Consider the following 20,685-nt stretch of genomic DNA (forward strand, 5'->3'; position numbering starts at 1 on the left):
ATTGACACTCTATAAACAACCTTTTTCCCTGGTGCCCCGACTTCCTAGTTAATTAAAGTTACATGATTAGTTTAATTGCGTAATTAAATTACACATAGAGAATTGATTTCATAATATACAGTCGTCACACGTTTAATTATAGTCAACGACACGACAGTACACTATAGGGCACAGGGAGCCAGTCTCTCCACTACTACTACTACTACTACCACACACACACACACACACGCACACACACACACACACACACACACACACACACACACACACACACACACACACACACACACACACACACACACACACACACACACACACACACACACACACACACACACAGGCACACAGGAACACACACGCACAGCCATAGTCTAAATCTGCCACTCCACAGGCGAGGGCCCCCACGATTTCAGACAGCTTTTTATTAATTTGTGTGTGTGTATGTGTGTGTGTTGTTTGTGTCAAGCATGTGTTTCCATGAAAAATCACAAAGGGGCGCCATTGGGTTACTAAATGCCCAACGTTGCCATTCTTCAACTGCTATGTATCCGTTGCACCATTAGGGGGTGGCAGAGTCTCGTTGTAGACGATGGGGGATGGGGGAGACAGAGAGGCGAGAGAGAGAGAGTCGGATGACAGACACTAATAACAAAATAGTCTGGTACTCGACTATCTATTACATGTGTTTGCTCAATGTGTAGCTTACTGTTCTCCCTTTTTCCTGACGCTCCTTTGTCTCGGTTAGGCCCTATGTCAGAGTCAGCTGATTGGAACAACATACTACAATGTTCTTGTACACCTGTGCATTTATGGTATGTTTTGTGTTCCCCTAGTCTTGTCACTAAGGCGTGTGACCTCATAGGCCTACTCAACTTGCCCTAACCTGCAGGCTTAGGCTATTATTATACTTCTTATTTATCTCTTAAACGTATAGTCTATAATTCTAAGGAGTATAGATATTTCAATCGAGAACCGGCATTCTTAATGTATTTGGGATACATTTTATAGACCACTGTTATGTTCAAGCTGTAGGCTACTTTCTTTTATTCAAAGTTGAACGTTATTTATTACTTTTCTGACGAGAACGAACATACTGCATTGAAGATCTAAAAAGTAGCCGAGAGAAAAATAAGAGATAGAAATAGTACGTTTCCTAGTTGGCTGCAACATATTCACCCTTTCAGACAGTTTAAATAATTTGCTTGAACACATAGTGTTGTAGTTTGTTTGATTGATCGCCTCCGTCATTGCACAGTGAGAAATGATGATCATTGAAACCATTGACATAATAATGAAACTGCTGACAGAAAGCTCGTTCCCGCGTCTGGCTTTCTCGCGGGCGTCGCGGAGTAGCTGTTACCTGAATTGCACCTGCAGGCGTCACATCCACTTGTCACACACATACTCACATTCACACACGGTTTCAGTGAGCGCGCATCTCTCTCACACACACTCTACACTCGATAGAAATCGGATTCCACGGATGTATCGCGGAAGACTCCGGCGAATCGTTGTTAACACATATTAGCTCGGCTCACATCTTCTCTTCCGTGACTTTGATGGGGACTTGGACAACAGGGAGGGAAAATGCCTGTGATGAAAGGATTACTTGCGCCACAGAACACGTTTCTGGACACCATAGCCACACGGTTTGACGGCACGCGTAAGTTTGTTCTCTTTCTCTTTGATGCTTAATGGGACCTTAACCTATATCCTGTTAGGTTATTCGTTCAGTCCCAACCCGTTTGTTGCACTTGCTTTCTAAGATTTAGATTTATGGATATTGCTAAATGAATTGGTAGGAATACGGCTTTTAGTCATAATTTGTATATTTCTTCCAAAACAGCCAGTGAAATCAAATCACAAAGTAACAGTAGAGCAAGTTAATTTAGGTAGGATATATTTTGAAAAGTTATTTTTCTCTTCAAATGGAATAGTCTATGTTTAGTTGCTCATGGTGCCCTTGGCTATATGCTATATCTGTGGTCTATGCTATAGCCAAGTTAAAAGACTTGTTCAATTTGTTGGCATTTGTTGGCACAGCGCTAACCTATTGGTCTACTCGCGCTGCAAAGTTCAGCACCACGGACAGCGAATCACCCTCACTAGAATGTCCCCCTTTTTACTTTTTTTATTTCACCTTTATTTAACCAGGTAGGCTAGTTGAGAACAAGTTCTCATTTACAACTGCGACCTGGCCAAGATAAAGCAAAGTATTGCGACACAAACAACAACACAGAGTTACGCATGGAATTAACAGTTTCTGACGCGCACCCGCTCATGTGCTCCTAAACAACAATAATTTAAGGTTACATTTCTAAACCTAGAGAATAGTTGACTTTGTAATCAAGTTAACAAATATCCTTGTTCCAATATGACACATTTTACCAACAGTCATTAATCCTTACACAAAAACAGTTGTGATAGTGATATATTCAGACAAACACATGAAGTAAAATGAAAATTTCTTATTTCCGCTGTCTGACTGCCAAGTCCCGCGGTGAAGCTCTGACAGTAGCAGTCGCATCTATCCAAATGAATTAATTGGTCGGCGGCACCTACAGCAGGTGGGTTCGCTTCCCCAGGCAGAGGCACACGCAGGGCTCTTTAGAACGGCCGCGTTCTCTCTTTCTCTCGAAAAGCAACTCATTTGCAGTCACGGACCAGGGTGTTGATATAACCAACCTTTGTCTCTGAGAAGTCTGTTAGTTTAGAGTGCAGTTTAATGTTGCTTGTTCTACTGCATTAACTCTACAATTAGGCTGGGCCAGAAGTCGCCTGGTCCCAGATATGTTTCTGCTCTCTTGCCATCTCCTTATGGAATTGTCATACCATGTCATATTCGGACAAGGAGATGGCGCTCACTTTGGGTAGCCTAGACTAACAGAGTTAGGCCTATACTGTTGGCGTATTTACGATTATTTAGTGTGTCTCAGCATTGCTCATTTCAAGTCACCCAAATAATACCACTCAATCTTAACTGATATACAATCTTCTTCAGTGGTGGCTCCCACTTTGTCTTACTGTAATCGGTCAAAACCAGACAGGCTTATATAGGTAGCCTGCCACGGTATGTCTCCTTTTCCTGGAAGGAACCAGCTGTTTTTCATTGCTCTACTTCTGCTGTGTGAGTTGATAAATTACTCTAACTCATATGGCGTTGCCGTGGACTACAATCCTCCATACCGCCTTATTCCAGACTTCATAAACAACTGGCCGGACGATTGAGTGTCACACCATGCTACAGATATGGAGGGTAAGATAGATTTGAAGCTGTTTCGGAGGGACAGCAGGTAGCTACGTCCATGTCCCAAACGTCACCCTGTTCCTTTATTATACTGCACTATAAAGGGAATAGGGTGCCATTAGGGACGCACACAATCCCACATCTTAATGGTCCCGCTATGGAATTGAGGCTTAATAACCAATACAGTACTGCAGTGAGCTTCACTACAGCACCCCAATGAATACACCAATGTCCTTGAGCGGCAGCATCCAGGAATCTGGTATTAACAGGGGTTCGAACTGGACGGGGGAAAAATGGAAGTAGTGGAGCCTGACCAGACAAATTGGGTCTGGTGGCTGGTGCCCTGGTCTGACCAGAGATGTGGGACCAGATGAACAGGAAGAGGAAAGAACTGTCAACTGGCTGACATTGTTTGGATTGGCCCGTATAGAGGTCTTCATTGAAAATAATGGACTCAACCTTGTAACGATATGCGACAGGACAGGTGTCCCCTACAGGTTCTACTAAGTGTCCTCAGACTGTATGTAAACTGGTTTACACCTGGGGCTGCAGAAGATAATTGGTAAACATTGTTGTTTTCATATCAAGACTTCCAGTTGACTCTAATAGTTCAAACTTCAGTTTGTTGATTTTGAGACAAAACCTGCCAACTGAGGATCTGACTCAGGATCTGAAATGACCACACGTGTGTGTGTGTGTGTGAGCACACAAAATTGGACCCGGGGGACATAGAAAAGGCCATCTCATGAATAGAGCCCTCTCCATGGGTGCTAGTGCACGTCTAGCTGGTACATCATAGGAAAATATCAACGATCATGTGACATCATGATCATCATCCAGTCAAGTTTTGGGATATGTTATGTTATTTCAGTTACAAGTCATTTCTCACTTTTGCAATGTGGAATACACTGACTCACATTCAGACCTAGCTTAAACATGGGAGACACTGTACAATAGGACTACACACTGTGTACAATAGGCCTACACACTGTGTAAAATAGGTCTACACACTGTGTACAATAGGCCTACACACTGTGTAAAATAGGTCTACACACTGTGTACAATAGGCCTACACACTGTGTAAAATAGGTCTGCACACTGTGTACAATATGACTACACACTGTGTACAATAGTGTCACGCCCTGACCGTAGAGAGCTTTTTATGTCTCTATTTTGGTTTGGTCAGGGTGTGATTTGGGTGGGCATTTTATGTCCTTTTTCTATGTTTTGTATTTCTTTGTTTTGGCTGGGTATGGTTCTCAATCAGGGACAGCTGTCTATCGTTGTCTCTGATTGGGAACCATACTTAGGTAGCTTTTTCCCACATGGGTTTTGTGGGTAGTTATTTTCTGTTTAGTCTCTGTTACCTGACAGAATTGTTCGCTTTTCGTTTTGTTACTTTTATTTGAGTGTTTCTTTGATGAATAAAATCATGAACACTTATCACGCTGCGCTTTGGTCCACTATTCCTTACGACGACGAGCGTTACAGAACTACCCACCACAAGCGGACCAAGCAGCGTGGTAGGGAGGAGCAGAGACGTCAGGACTACTGGACAATGTAGGAGATACTGGACAGACAGGGACCCTGGAGACAGGCTGGGGAATATCACCGCCCACAAGAAGAACTGGAGGCAGCTAAAGCTGAGAGGTGGCGATATGAGGCAAGGCAGCGCAGCAGCCCCAAAAAACTTTTTTGGCGGAGTCAGGCGATAGACCTGAGCCAACTCCCTGTGCTTACCGGAAGCAGCGTGGTACTGGTCAGGCACCGTGTTATGCGGTTAAGCGCACGGTGTCTCCAGTGCGAGCTCATTCTTTGTTTTGGCCGAGTATGGTTCTCAATCAGGGACAGCTGTCTATCGTTGTCTCTGATTTGGAACCATACTTAGGTAGCTTATTCCCACATGGGTTTTGTGGGTAGTTATTTTCTGTTTAGTCTCTGTTACCTGACAGAACTGTTCGCTTTTCGTTTTGTTACGTTTGTTTGAGTGTTTATATGCCTACACACTGTGTACAATAGGCCTACACACTGTGTACAATAGGTCTACACACTGTGTAAAATAGGTCTACACACTGTGTACAATAGGCATACACACTGTGTACAATAGGCCTACACACTGAGTAAAATAGGTCTACACACTGTGTACAATAAGCCTACACACTGTATACAATATGCCTACATACTGTGTACAATATGACTACACACTGTGTACAATAGGTCTACACACTGTGTACAATAGGCATACACACTGTGTACAATATGCCTACATACTGTGTACAATATGACTACACACTGTGTACAATATGCCTACACACTGTGTACAATAGGCCTACACACGATGTACAATATGACTACACACTGTGTACAATAGGCCTACACACGGTGTACAATAGGCATACACACTGTGTACAATAGGCCTACACACTGAGTAAAATAGGTCTACACACTGTGTACAATAAGCCTACACACTGTATACAATATGCCTACATACTGTGTACAATATGACTACACACTGTGTACAATAGGCATACACACTGTGTACAATATGCCTACATACTGTGTACAATATGACTACACACTGTGTACAATATGCCTACACACTGTGTACAATAGGCCTACACACGATGTACAATATGACTACACACTGTGTACAATAGGCCTACACACGGTGTACAATAGGCCTACACACTGTGTACAATAGGCCTACACACTGTGTAAAATATGACTACATACTGTGTACAATAGGACTCCAACTTAACATGTAACTTCAGTTGTTAACATTGGAGATAGTTAATTGCCTAAATTTTTTACCCAAACTCCTAGTAGAATGCTGTGTAATATTTCCCATCGTGCTCTTCTGTCACGACCGTTCTGCAGATTTTCCGCTCTCAGCAACACCAGGTAGGTAATTACAGCAAAGCACTGACACGCTTTCTCATATAGGTGTGTGTGTGTCTGTACTTTTATGTGTGTGTGCGTGTGTGTGTGTTTGTGTGGGTGTGTGTGTCTATATGTGTATGTGTGTCTATATGTGTCCTTGTGTATGTTTGTGTGTGTGTCTATATGTGTTTGTCTATATGTGTGTGTGTCTATATGTGTTTGTCTATATGTGTGTGTGTGTGTCTTTACGTGTGTGTCTTATGAGAAGAGAGCAGGCAAGTCCCATCCATTGATTAACTTTTCTTTAAAGAAACTCTCTAATTGAGCCGTTGGAAGATTCGCCGGAGGATTAGAGGAGGACAGTAAATGAGTGTATAAAGCTGGCGCAGGTCTGGCACAGGTCTGGCTCAGGTCTGGCACAGGTCTGGCTCAGGTCTGGCTCAGGTCTGGCACAGTTCTGGCTCAGTTCTGGCTCAGGTCTGGCACAGGTCTGGCTCAGGTCTGGCTCAGGTCTGGCACAGGTCTGGCTCAAGTCTGGCACAGGTCTGGCTCAGGTCTGGCTCAGGTCTGGCTCAGGTCTGGCACAGGTCTGGCTCAGGTCTGGCTCAGGTCTGGCTCAAGTCTGGCACAGGTCTGGCTCAGGTCTGGCACAGGTCTGGCACAGGTCTGGCTCAGGTCTGGCACAGGTCTGGCTCAGGTCTGGCACAGGTCTGGCTCAGGTCTGGCTCAAGTCTGGCACAGGTCTGGCTCAGGTCTGGCACAGGTCTGGCTCAGGTCTGGCACAGGTCTGGCTCAGGTCTGGCACAGGTCTGGCTCAGGTCTGGCACAGGTCTGGCTCAGGTCTGGCTCAGGTCTGGCACAGGTCTGGCTCAGGTCTGGCTCAGGTCTGGCTCAAGTCTGGCACAGGTCTGGCTCAGGTCTGGCACAGGTCTGGCTCAGGTCTGGCACAGGTCTGGCTCAGGTCTGGCACAGGTCTGGCTCAGGTCTGGCACACATCTGGCACATGTCTGGCTCATGCTTTGCGAGAAGAACGATTCCCTAATAATCCTGTTTACATGGACACATCTGAAATCAGGCTACCTGGTGGGACTTTTGATAAAGCCATAAAATCGTCAATCAAACTAAACGTTCTACCACAGTGACCGTGTTGTTTTCGCGAAGTCTATTTTGATTGTGTGTTCTGACAGTTTGTATAAGAAAACTATTTATAAAATGCATACTTTCAGTTTTTCCAAGCTCACTTCACTCATAAAAGGGAGGCTTGCGCTAACGGTGCTGGCACATGTGCAGATCAAAGACACCGCTGGAAAGCCGACTGTTTCAAATGAAATGTCGTAATAATTAGAAAGATTGATCAGAATACCAAGTGTTCTAACTAATTCTTACTTCGATTTTGACCTTGTTTTGACCTTGACCGTGTTCACATGACTAATGCCATACACATCCTGCTGCCATAATCAGTTTAATATCGAATTATTAGTGTGCATGTAAACATACTCATAGAGATCACAGTGGTTCACCTCTCTGTGAAGTGGAACGGTACTGTGTGATCTTATGACTGCATCTCAAATGAAACCCTATTCCCTTTATAGTGCTCTACTTTTGACCAGCGCTGTTTGGTCACTGGTCAAAAGTAGTGCATTAAATAGGGAATACGGTCCCATTTGAGACACAACCTATGTGTTATGCTGGTGAATGAGGACCCAAAAGCGACTTAGCGAAAACAGAGTCTTTATTCCAGTATATGGCAAAGGTAATAATCCTGGAAAACTCAAGAAGAAAACAAAACAGGAAAAAACTTAAATCCACTCGTAGTAACGAGGACAGACTGAAGACTCGACCATTGACTGCAGGTTGCTTCGGGAAGGCACCGACCGTAGCAGACTAAGACACCTGCTCACACGCAGCATCTGAAGGAGACAAAACACGACAGGGCGAGACAAGGACACAGCACAGCGAACATCATACAAGGATCCGACAAGGACAGAAGCGGAAAACAAGGGGAGAAATAGGGACTCTAATCAGAGGGCAAAATAGGGGACAGGTGTGAAAAGAGTAAATGAGTGAGTAGGAGAATGAGGAACAGCTGGGAGCAGGAACGGAACGATAGAGAGAAGAGAGAGAGGGAGGGGGAGAGAGAGGGATAGAAAAAAGGAACGAACCTAATAAGACCAGCAGGGGGAAACGAACAGAAGGGAAAGCACAAGGACAAGACAATATATGACAAAACATGACACTATGTCTCTAAGTATTGACCTCTGACCTCATGATTACTTTCTGAGGTAATTATGAAGTTTGAAAACTTTTTAAAACAATCTTCTAAGTGGTATCCTTCCAGTGGAGGCTGGTGGGGGGGAGGTATAGGAGGACAGGCTCATTGTAATGGCTGGAATGGAGTAAATGTAGCAGAGTCAAACATATGGATTCCATGTTTGATGTGTTCAATACCATTCCATATATTCCATTCCAGCCATTACAATGAGCCCGCCCCCCCTATAGCGCCAGCCTCCTCTGTATTCTTCCCACTTTAATGTGATTAGTTTGACCCAAGTCACACCTTGAAACACTATGAATGAACATTACGTTGTTATTACACATTTCTTACACTTTTATTGCTTTATGTATATGAAAGACACCTAGAATGGTGACGACACAAGTGACACAAGTCAGTGCAACGGCAGTAAGAAACGACATGGCTAAAAGAAGGCTGTTAAGGAGACAACCTCAGGAGACACTGTCAGCACTCAGCCATTGGCCTCATTCTAAGGTTACAATAGAGTATGGCAACTGAACATTTAAATGGGGAGTCTCTTCTGTTTGTTCTAGGAACTTCAGGAAGTTCCATAGAAATGTGGCTTCTTCCTAGAGCTCTGGAGTCCTGTTGGTCTCCGTGGACATTCCGCTTCGGTAACGAGCCTTAATTAGTGCAATTCGGAATCCTAATCATCACCTCTAATGGAGTGTTGAAAATGATCATCAAATGGGGTTTCACTAACGCAAGTCTGGGCCGAGACCCACTCAGCCATTTTTAGACTTTATTAATTGTTCACGAGGGGAATAGAGAGAAGGAGAGAGAGCTGGAGAAGGGGATAATGAGAAAGACAGATAAGGGGGGAAGGAGATAATTAGAAAGAGAGAGAAGGGGGGAAGACAGGGAAAGAAAATGGATTCAAAATAGGGGGAATGGATTTGATAGTGAGTGAGAGCGAGGAGATAGGGAGGTTCTGATGAGGCAGAGAGGAAGTCAGATCGTCATAGAGACGGGAGAGAGGGGAATCCAGAGAGAGAAAGAGTGAGAGAAACAGAGAGAGATAGGCAACTTCCTTACAAATGACAGGAATTGATCAAATGTAATGTTTCTAGTGATATGAGCCAGTGGGATTTGGTGATAGAGAGGAAAGCTACAGTATGATTAAAGCTGAGGTGTTGTCTAATGATTTGCGCTCTTCAGTTACTCAGCATGAGAGGATTCTCATTGAAAGAGCTGTGTGTGTATGTGTGCATATTTTTGATTGTGTTATCGTATCTCCCTCAATATAGATTTTGTACTATGATAATGGATTAGTGGAGAGAGGATTGTGTTATCGCCTCTCCCTCAAGATAGATTTTGTACTGTGATAATGGATTAGTGGAGATGATTGTGTTATCGTATCTCCCTCAAGATAGATGTTGTACTGTGATAATGGATTAGTGGAGATGATTGTGTTATCGTATCTCCCTCAAGATAGATGTTGTACTGTGATAATGGATTAGTGGAGATGATTGTGTTATCGTATCTCCCTCAAGATAGATGTTGTACTGTGATAATGGATTAGTGGAGATGATTGTGTTATCGTATCTCCCTCAAGATAGATGTTGTACTGTGATAATGGATTAGTGGAGATGATTGTGTTATCGTATCTCCCTCAAGATAGATGTTGTACTGTGATAATGGATTAGTGGAGATGATTGTGTTATCGTATCTCCCTCAATATAGATTTTGTACTGTGATAATGGATTAGTGGAGATGATTGTGTTATCGTATCTCCCTCAATATAGATGTTGTACTGTGATAATGGATTAGTGGAGATGATTGTGTTATCGTATCTCCCTCAAGATAGATGTTGTACTGTGATAATGGATTAGTGGAGATGATTGTGTTATCGTATCTCCCTCAAGATAGATGTTGTACTGTGATAATGGATTAGTGGAGATGATTGTGTTATCGTATCTCCCTCAAGATAGATGTTGTACTGTGATAATGGATTAGTGGAGATGATTGTGTTATCGTATCTCCCTCAAGATAGATGTTGTACTGTGATAATGGATTAGTGGAGATGATTGTGTTATCGTATCTCCCTCAAGATAGATGTTGTACTGTGATAATGGATTAGTTGAGATGATTGTGTTATCGTATCTCCCTCAAGATAGATGTTGTACTGTGATAATGGATTAGTGGAGATGATTGTGTTATCGTATCTCCCTCAAGATAGATGTTGTACTGTGATAATGGATTAGTGAAGAGAGGATTGAAATCATCATGCATAGGGATGATCACCTGATCAGCTGGAAATGAGTAAACTACCCTCCAGAATGTCTGTCCTAACATTGATTCCCCTGATTATCTCTGATTATCATTAATATTGATTACCCTGGTTCACATTGTGTGACTGTAATAGAATCAACTGTTGTTTCTGTTTCACTGTAGCCTTGGTTACCTTGGTGTGACTGTGAACTTGGCTACTTTGGTTTGACTGTAGCCTTGGTTAACTGCTGTGACTGTGAGCTTGGTTACTTTGGTTTGACTGTAGCCTTGGTTAACTGCTGTGACTGTAACCGAGGTTACTTTGGTTTGACTGTAGCCTTGGTTAACTGCTGTGACTGTAACCGAGGTTACTTTGGTTTGACTGTAGCCTTGGTTAACTGCTGTGACTGTAACCGAGGTTACTTTGGTTTGACTGTAGCCTTGGTTAACTGCTGTGACTATGAGCTTGGTTACTTTGGTTTGACTGTAGCCTTGGTTAACTGGTGTGACTGTGAACTTGGTTACTTTGGTTTGACTGTAGCCTTGGTTAACTGGTGTGACTGTGAGCTTGGTTACTTTGGTTTATATATATGCCATTTAGCAGACGCTTTTATCCAAAGCGACTTACAGTCATGTGTGCATACATTCTACGTATGGGTGGTCCCGGGGATCGAACCCACTACCCTGGCGTTACAAGCACCATGCTCTACCAACTGTAGCCTTGGTTAACTGGTGTGACTGTGAGCTTGGTTACTTTGGTTTGACTGTAGCCTTGATTAACTGGTGTGACTGTGAGCTTGGTTACTTTGGTTTGACTGTAGCCTTGGTTAACTGCTGTGACTGTAACCAAGGTTACTTTGGTTTGACTGTAGCCTTGGTTAACTGCTGTGACTGTAACCGAGGTTACTTTGCTTTGACTGTAGCCTTGGTTAACTGGTGTGGCTGTGAGCTTGGTTACTTTGGTTTGACTGTAGCCTTGGTTAACTGGTGTGACTGTGAGCTTGGTTACTTTGGTTTGACTGTAGCCTTGGTTAACTGGTGTGACTGTGAGCTTGGTTACTTTGGTTTGACTGTAGCCTTGGTTAACTGGTGTGACTGTGAGCTTGGTTACTTTGGTTTGACTGTAGCCTTGGTTAACTGGTGTGACTGTGAGCTTGGTTACTTTGGTTTGACTGTAGCCTTGGTTAACTGGTGTGACTGTGAGCTTGGTTACTTTGGTTTGACTGTAGCCTTGGTTAACTGATGTGACTGTGAGCTTGGTTACTTTGGTTTGACTGTAGCCTTGGTTAACTGGTGTGACTGTGAGCTTGGTTACTTTGGTTTGACTGTGAGCTTGGTTACTTTGGTTTGACTGTAGCCTTGGTTAACTGGTGTGACTGTGAGCTTGGTTACTTTGGTTTGACTGTGAGCTTGGTTACTTTCGTTTGACTGTAGCCTTGGTTAACTGGTGTGACTGTAAGCTTGGTTACTTTGGTTTGACTGTAGCCTTGGTTAACTGGTGTGACTGTGAGCTTGGTTACTTTGGTTTGACTGTAGCCTTGGTTAACTGCTGTGACTGTGAGCTTGGTTACTTTGGTTTGACTGTAGCCTTGGTTAACTGGTGTGACTGTGAGCTTGGTTACTTTGGTTTGACTGTAGCCTTGGTTAACTGGGGTGACTGTGAGCTTGGTTACTTTGGTTTGACTGTAGCCTTGGTTAACTGGTGTGACTGTGAGCTTGGTTACTTTGGTTTGACTGTAGCCTTGGTTAACTGGTGTGACTGTGAGCTTGGTTACTTTGGTTTGACTGTAGCCTTGGTTAACTGGTGTGACTGTGAGCTTGGTTACTTTGGTTTGACTGTAGCCTTGGTTAACTGGTGTGACTGTGAGCTTGGTTACTTTGGTTTGACTGTAGCCTTGGTTAACTGGTGTGACTGTGAGCTTGGTTACTTTGGTTTGACTGTAGCCTTGGTTAACTGATGTGACTGTGAGCTTGGTTACTTTGGTTTGACTGTAGCCTTGGTTAACTGGTGTGACTGTGAGCTTGGTTACTTTGGTTTGACTGTGAGCTTGGTTACTTTGGTTTGACTGTAGCCTTGGTTAACTGGTGTGACTGTGAGCTTGGTTACTTTGGTTTGACTGTGAGCTTGGTTACTTTCGTTTGACTGTAGCCTTGGTTAACTGGTGTGACTGTAAGCTTGGTTACTTTGGTTTGACTGTAGCCTTGGTTAACTGGTGTGACTGTGAGCTTGGTTACTTTGGTTTGACTGTAGCCTTGGTTAACTGCTGTGACTGTGAGCTTGGTTACTTTGGTTTGACTGTAGCCCTGGTTAACTGCTGTGACTGTGAGCTTGGTTACTTTGGTTTGACTGTAGCCTTGGTTAACTGGTGTGACTGTGAACTTGGTTACTTTGGTTTGACTGTAGCCTTGGTTAACTGGTGTGACTGTGAGCTTGGTTACTTTGGTTTGACTGTAGCCTTGGTTAACTGGTGTGACTGTGAGCTTGGTTACTTTGGTTTGACTGTAGCCTTGGTTAACTGGTGTGACTGTGAGTTTGGTTACTTTGGTTTGACTGTAGCCTTGGTTAACTGGTGTGACTGTGAGCCTGGTTATTTTGGTTTGACTGTAGCCTTGGTTAACTGGTGTGACTGTGAGCTTGGTTACTTTGGTTTGACTGTGAGCTTGGTTAACTGGTGTGACTGTGAGCTTGGTTACTTTGGTTTGACTGTAGCCTTGGTTAACTGGTGTGACTGTGAGCTTGGTTACTTTGGTTTGACTGTAGCCTTGGTTAACTGGTGTGACTGTGAGCTTGGTTACTTTGGTTTGACTGTAGCCTTGGTTAACTGCTGTGACTGTAACCAAGGTTACTTTGGTTTGACTGTAGCCTTGGTTAACTGCTGTGACTGTAACCGAGGTTACTTTGGTTTGACTGTAGCCTTGGTTAACTGGTGTGACTGTGAGCTTGGTTACTTTGGTTTGACTGTAGCCTTGGTTAACTGGTGTGACTGTGAGCTTGGTTACTTTGGTTTGACTGTAGCCTTGGTTAACTGATGTGACTGTGAGCTTGGTTACTTTGGTTTGACTGTAGCCTTGGTTAACTGGTGTGACTGTGAGCTTGGTTACTTTGGTTTGACTGTAGCCTTGGTTAACTGGTGTGACTGTGAGCTTGGTTACTTTGGTTTGACTGTAGCCTTGGTTAACTGGTGTGACTGTGAGCTTGGTTACTTTGGTTTGACTGTAGCCTTGGTTAACTGGTGTGACTGTGAGCTTGGTTACTTTGGTTTGACTGTAGCCTTGGTTAACTGGTGTGACTGTGAGCTTGGTTACTTTGGTTTGACTGTAGCCTTGGTTAACTGGTGTGACTGTGAGCTTGGTTACTTTGGTTTGACTGTAGCCTTGGTTAACCGCTGTGGCTGTGAGCTTGGTTACTTTGGTTTGACTGTAGCCTTGGTTAACTGCTGTAACTGTAACCGAGGTTACTTTGTTTGACCTCGCCTAACACCGCTAGTGTGCTCTGTCTTTTGCTCAGATGGATGAATGTGATGGAAGCCTCCAGAACATCTTCTCCTCCTCTCCTCTATTTCCACTCCCTCTGGTTAGACCTCTCTCTCCTTTCCCTCCCTCTCTCCTCTTGTCCACCCATTCATCTCTCCCTACAGCTCGCTTTGTCCTTCTGTCTCTCACTGTCACTCTCTCCTTCTCTCCATTTCGCTATCTATCCCTCTCTACCCCAGACTCGTTCACCTCACAAATCACAAGCATTCTGTAAATAGCTGAGGTATTTGGTGTTCAGGATGGGATAGGGGTGTCAAGGAGGGGTGTGTGTGTGTGTATGTATCTGAGTTTCTGTGTGTGTGTTATAAAACTAAAATCTGGGGCAGAGTGGAGTAGAATGTGGTTGAGAACCCCCCCATCTTGTTCAGAAGAGTATTGGGAGCGAGGTACTGTATACCTGATGCTGTGCTTTGTAACTCAGATTCCCCTGTCCTGACCCACCTAGCAGTGAGCTGAGGAATGACTTTGGACCTGGGATATGACATGTGTGTTTGTGACTGTGTGTGTGACTGTGTGTGTGTGTGTGTGACTGTGTGTGTGTGTGTGACTGTGTGTGTGTGTCTGTACGGGGGATCTCCTTTTAGCACAAGGCAGACTGCTTGTTTCTATTTTTCTCTCTATGAGAACATGTCCCTGAGCTCGGGTGTAGGATCAATTTAACCTGACCTCTTTCCTAAGCGTGTTTTCTTGACAAATTGGACAAAATCATTGCATATTGCCATGCAAAATGTCAGAATTGCTGTAGCAAAATCAAGCATTTTTGCCTGCAAATATCACACCAAATGTCACGAACGGTGTTTTAAGAATCGGACCAAAATGCAGCATGGTTTGGGTTCATCATCTTTATTATGTGAACCGGCAAAAAAGAATAAAGAACCAAACGAGCGTGAAGCTATGCAGTGCTAAAGGCAACTATACACAAACAAGATCCCACAACCAACAGGTGGGAAAGGCTGCCTAAGTATGAGCCCCAATCAGAGACAATGATAGACAGCTGCCTCCTGATTGGGAACCATACCAGGCCAACCTAGGAATAAAGAAACTTGAATGCCCACCCTAGTCACACCCCGAACTAACCCAAAATAGAGAATGCAGGATCTCTAAGGTCAGGGTGTGACACCAAATCGCTGGGAAATCCTGCAGGGATCAGAATAAGGTGCTGTTTGAGACGCAAAATGGGTGGAGGTGATGAGGGGGTGTGGCCGCAAGCCTTCAGTTGGGGATTCCTCTGTCCTCTCTTCTCCTTCTAATCTATCCATCTCCGCTTGGACATCTTAGACTTTCCTCTCCTTTTCCACCCCTGTTTTCATCTTTTTCCATACCTCTTTTATTTCTCTGTCAGCGTTTTAGTTCTTCTTCCCCTTCATCCTTAATTAACTTTCTCATTCGATCACATTCTCTATTCCTCTTTTAAATCTCTCCTCTCATCTTTCCATATCCTCTTCCTCCCTCTTTCGGTCCTTCTTCTACATACTGTATTTCCTCTCCTTACCTTATTCTCTGTCTTTTTTCCCTCAATTCTGTCTCTGTTCCTCCCTTCATCTCTCTCTCTCTCTCTCTCTCTCTCTCTCTCTCTCTCTCTCTCTCTCTCTCTCTCTCTCTCTCTCTCTCTCTCTCTCTCTCTCTCTCTCTCTCTCTCCTCCCTCTTTCCTTCCCTGTGGGGACTCTCACTCAGCTGTCAGATAGAGTGTGATGATCTATTGGCTGTTACACTTGAGAAATTAGGCAAAGAGATCCAGAACAGAGAGAGAGAGAGAGTGAGAGAGAGATGTTAAGAGAGAAAGAGAGAGTCAGATACAGAGGGAGGGGAGGAAGAGAGACCGAGAACATGGAACGGAGGATGGGAAGAGAGAGAAAGGGCGAGAGAGAGAGGGAGAGGATGAGAAGGTGGGGGTGGACGGGTACAAAGACATATGGAATTCTGGGATCGACAGGTAAGGAGAAGATAGGAAAGGTGGAAAGCAAGGAGAAGAAGATGCTGGAGAGGAGGGAGGAAAACATGGTGGAGAGGAGGGAGAAGGAGATGCTGGAGAGGAGGGAGGAGAACATGGAGGAGAAGATGGTGAAGAGGAGGGAGGAGAACATGGTGAAGAGGAGGGAGGAGAACATGGTGAAGAGGAGGGAGGAGAACATGGTGAAGAGGAGGGAGGAGAACATGGTGAAGAGGAGGGAGGAGAACATGGTGAAGGGGAGGGAGGAGAAGATGGTGAAGAGGAGGGAGGAGAAGATGGTGAAGAGGAGGGAGGAGAACATGGTGAAGAGGAGGGAGGAGAACATGGAAGATGGTGAGAACATGGAGGAGGGAGGAGAACATGGAGGAGGAGGGAGGAGAAGATGGTGAAGAGGAGGGAGGAAAACATGGTGAAGGGGAGGGAGGAGAACATGGTGAAGAGGAGGGAGGAGAACATGGAGTAGGGAGGAGAACATGGAGGAGGACGGAGGAGAACATGGAGGAGGAGGGAGGAGAAGATAGTGAAGAGGAGGGAGGAAAACATGGTGAAGAGGAGGGAGGAGAAGATGGTGAAGAGGAGGGAGGAGAACATGGTGAAGAGGAGGGAGAAGAACATGGTGAAGAGGAGGGAGGAGAAGATGGCGAAGAGGAGGGAGGAGAACATGGTGGAGAGGAGGGAGGAGAACATGGTGAAGCGGAGGGAGGAGAACATGGTGAAGAGGAGGGAGGAGAAGATGGTGAAGCGGAGGGAGGAGAATATTGTGAAGAGGAGGGAGGAGAAGATGGTGAAGAGGAGAGAGGAGAACATGGTGAATAGGAGGGAGGAGGACATGGTGAAGAGGAGGGAGGAGAACATGGAGGAGGAGGGAGGAGAACATGGTGAAGAGGAGGGAGGAGAACATGGTGAAGAGGAGGGAGGAGAACATGTTGAAGAGGAGGGAGGAGAACATGGTGAAGGGGAGGGAGGAGAACATGGTGAAGAGGAGGGAGGAGAAGATGGTGAAGAGGATGGAGGAGAAGATGGTGAAGAGGAGTGAGGAGAGGATGGTGAAGAGGAGGGATGAGAGGATGGTGAAGAGGAGGGAGGAGAAGATGGTGAAGAGGAGGGAGGAGAACATGGTGAAGAGGAGGGAGGAGAACATGGAAGAGGAGGGAGGAGAACATGGAGGAGGAGGGAGGAAATCATGGTGAAGAGGAGGGAGGAGAAATGGAGGAGGAGGGAGGAAAACATGGTGAAGAGGAGGGAGGAGAACATGGAGGAGGAGGGAGTAAAACATGGTGAAGATGAGGGAGGAGAACATGGAGGAGGAGGGAGGAGAACATGGAGTAGGAGGGAGGAGAAGATGGTGAAGAGGAGGGAGGAGAACATGGTGAAGAGGAGGGAGGAGAACATGATGAAGGGGAGGGAGGAGAACATGGTGAAGTGGAGGGAGGAGAACATGGTGAAGAGGAGGGAGGAGAACATGGAGGAGGAGGGAGTAAAACATGGTGAATTGGAGGGAGGAGAACATGGAGGAGGAGGGAGGAGAAGATGGTGAAGAGGAGGGAGGAGAAGATGGTGAAGAGGAGGGAGGAGAACATGGTGAAGAGGAGGGAGGAGAACATGATGAAGGGGAGGGAGGAGAACATGGTGAAGGGGAGGGAGGAGAACATGGTGAAGGGGAGGGAGGAGAACATGGTGAAGAGGAGGGAGGAAAACATGGTGAATTGGAGGGAGGAGAACATGGAGGAAGAGGGAGGAGAAGATGGTGAAGAGGAGGGAGGAGAACATGGTGAAGAGGAGGGATGAGAACATGGTGAAGAGGAGGAAAACATGGTGAAGAGGAGGGAGTAGAAGATGGTGAAGAGGAGGGAGGAGAACATGGTGAAGAGGAGGGAGGAGAAGATGGTGAAGAGGAGGGAGGAGAAGATGGTTAAGAGGAGGGAGGAGAAGATGGTGAAGAGGAGGGAGGAGAAGATGGTGAAGAGGAGGAAAACATGGTGAAGAGGAGGGAGGAGAAGATGTTGAAGAGGTGGGAGGAGGACATGGTGAAGAGGAGGGAGGAACACATGGTGAAGAGGAGGGAGAAGATGATGAAGAGGAGGGAGGTGGAGAATATAGTGGAGAGGAGGGAGGAAAAGATGGTGAAGAGGAGGGAGGAGAACATGGTGAAGAGGAGGGAGGAGAAGATGATGAAGAGGAGGGAGGAGAAGATGATGAAGAGGAGGGAGGAGAAGATGGTGAAGAGGAGGGAGGAAAACATGGTGAAGAGGAGGGAGGAGAAGATGGTGAATAGGAAGGAGGAAAAGATGGTGGAGAGGAGGGAGGAAAACATGGTGAAGAGGAGGGAGGAGAAGATGGTGAAGAGGAGGGAGGAGAAGATTGTGAAGAGGAGGGAGGAAAACATGGTGAAGAGGAGGGAGGAGAACATGGTGAAGAGGAAGGATGAGAAGATGGTGAAGAGGAGGGAGGAGAACATGGTGAAGAGGAGGGAGGAGAAGATAGTGAAGAGAAGGGAGGAAAAGATGGTGAATTGAGAAGGGGATGGAAGAAGGGAATCCAAGGACAGGTGGAGATAGTAGACTTAAGAGGGATGAAGGATGTACAGGGCTGGAGGGAAGGTAAAGGAAGGGAAGGGTGGAGAGAGTACAGAGAGAAAGTAGGGCCGAATGATGGAGAGATGGATGAAAGGGCAAGTGTGACAGAAGTTGGAGGGAATAAGAGGGATGGAGAGAGAGAAGAAGAGGGAGAGATGGAGGGATTCTGGGGGTTGTGAGAGGAGGAAGAGTAATTAGACAGTGAGATCCAGAACAGTAGGAGGGAGGCGGAGAGCAGCTGGGAGAAGAGATGAAGAGCAAAATGGAGGGGAGAGGAGCGATGGAGGGAGGGAGGAGGTAGAGGTGTACCAACACACACACAGCCTAAAGGAGGGGGAGAGATATAGGGGGATGGAGAGAGGGAGGGATAGAAAGGTGTAAAATAGATTATGTGGGGGAAGTGAAAGGGGAAACCTATGGATACAGAACAGAGGCTGTTAGAGATGGAGGGAGAGGGAAGGGAAGTGCGTAGAGCGACTGAATGAAGGGAAAAGATTAAAAGAGAATGAAAGAGAGGAGAGATGGATTGCTAGGAGAAGTGGAGAGGAGTGTTGACGGGGGGAGGAGGTTAGAGGAGAGAGATCAGTGAGGGGATTGAATGGGTGAAAGTGTAAAATTGGGTTGAGTGAGATTACAAGTTGCTTCTGATTATTCAAAAATGTCTGCAACCCCCACTGCCCCAAATCAGTCCCGAGCCTAGATTCAATCTGGGCCATTAGAGAGCAAGACACATCCAGGTGGACACACACACATACGCACGCACACATGCACGCACACACACATGCGCGCACACGCACGCACGCATGCACGCACACACACACACTTCGGTAAACGTCTCTTAAGGTTAAGCATCAACCTCTCCTCCTCTCAGGGGGGGGGGACTACTGGACAGGCAGGACGGGGGGGGGGAGTTAGGAATGTGGGGTCTGTCTCTGGTTCCTCACTCAGTGTCTGGAGGGTGTGTTTGTGGGCATGTGCATGTGTTTGTGTGCGTCTGTTTGTGTGTGAGTGTGTGTGTTCAGTACATCCTCCTGACAGCAGTCCCAAGGTGCACTGCTCCCTGGCCTGTAACGCCCGGAGCATTCTGCTGATGTGTGTGAGTGCGTGTGTTCAGTACATCCTCCTGACAGCAGTCCCAAGGTGCATTGCTCCCTGGCCTGTAACGCCCGGAGCATTCTGCTGATGTGTGTGAGTGTGTGTGTTCAGTACATCCTCCTGACAGCAGTCCCAAGGTGCACTGCTCCCTGGCCTGTAACGCCCGGAGCATTCTGCTGATGTGTGTGAGTGTGTGTGTTCAGTACATCCTCCTGACAGCAGTCCCAAGGTGCACTGCTCCCTGGCCTGTAACGCCCGGAGCATTCTGCTGATGTGTGTGAGTGTGTGTGTTCAGTACATCCTCCTGACAGCAGTCCCAAGGTGCACTGCTCCCTGGCCTGTAACGCCCAGGACATTCTACTGATGCAAGTAAAAACACATCAGACTCAAGACTCCCTTCAGTACGTCAGAGAGGATGGAAACAGATACAGTTCTGTGTGATTAAAGGAATTATTACAATGGGAACTTCTCCTCATTGAGGGACGTGTACAAAGCATTCTGGTTCTGAAGTGTCAGATTTCAACACACAAGTCCTGTTGTTTCCTTTGACAAAGGTTGACACGAGACATGAAACAATTACAATTTCAAATCAATGGTGGGAAAAGAGATGGTTGAGGTAGCAACATGAAAACAATGTCAGTTGTAATGACTAGCTATAGTAATCCTACTGAGGCTTAGATCAATGCCTTGGGGATCATGATTCATGTAACAGATTCACATAACACTTTAGGTCATGAGGGCATAATAGCTTAATTAATAGTCCTGAAGATGAATGTTCTTTTTTCTCATCCTCGTCACTCTTACCTCACCCACACACCCTAAACAACAGTATCTGCTGTGTTAGTTTCTACTCTCATACACTATCCACAGTGACCTAGACCCCCATTCTCACCCTCA

General features: G+C 45.6%; 1 protein-coding gene across 1 annotated transcript in view; it reads left to right on the plus strand.

The window, feature by feature from the left end:
• Positions 1–1,402: 1,402 nt before the first annotated feature.
• Positions 1,403–20,685, plus strand: part of kcnh8 (potassium voltage-gated channel, subfamily H (eag-related), member 8) — a 79,568-nt gene continuing 60,285 nt past the window's right edge. The window contains exon 1 of the mRNA XM_046325733.1: positions 1,403–1,663. Within this exon, the coding sequence (XP_046181689.1) occupies positions 1,588–1,663 (76 nt within the window). The 5' untranslated portion in view covers positions 1,403–1,587. The remainder of the gene's footprint in view (positions 1,664–20,685) is intronic.

The sequence above is a fragment of the Oncorhynchus gorbuscha genome, linkage group LG24 (genome assembly GCF_021184085.1).
Source record: "Oncorhynchus gorbuscha isolate QuinsamMale2020 ecotype Even-year linkage group LG24, OgorEven_v1.0, whole genome shotgun sequence".
Taxonomy (NCBI): domain Eukaryota; kingdom Metazoa; phylum Chordata; class Actinopteri; order Salmoniformes; family Salmonidae; genus Oncorhynchus; species Oncorhynchus gorbuscha.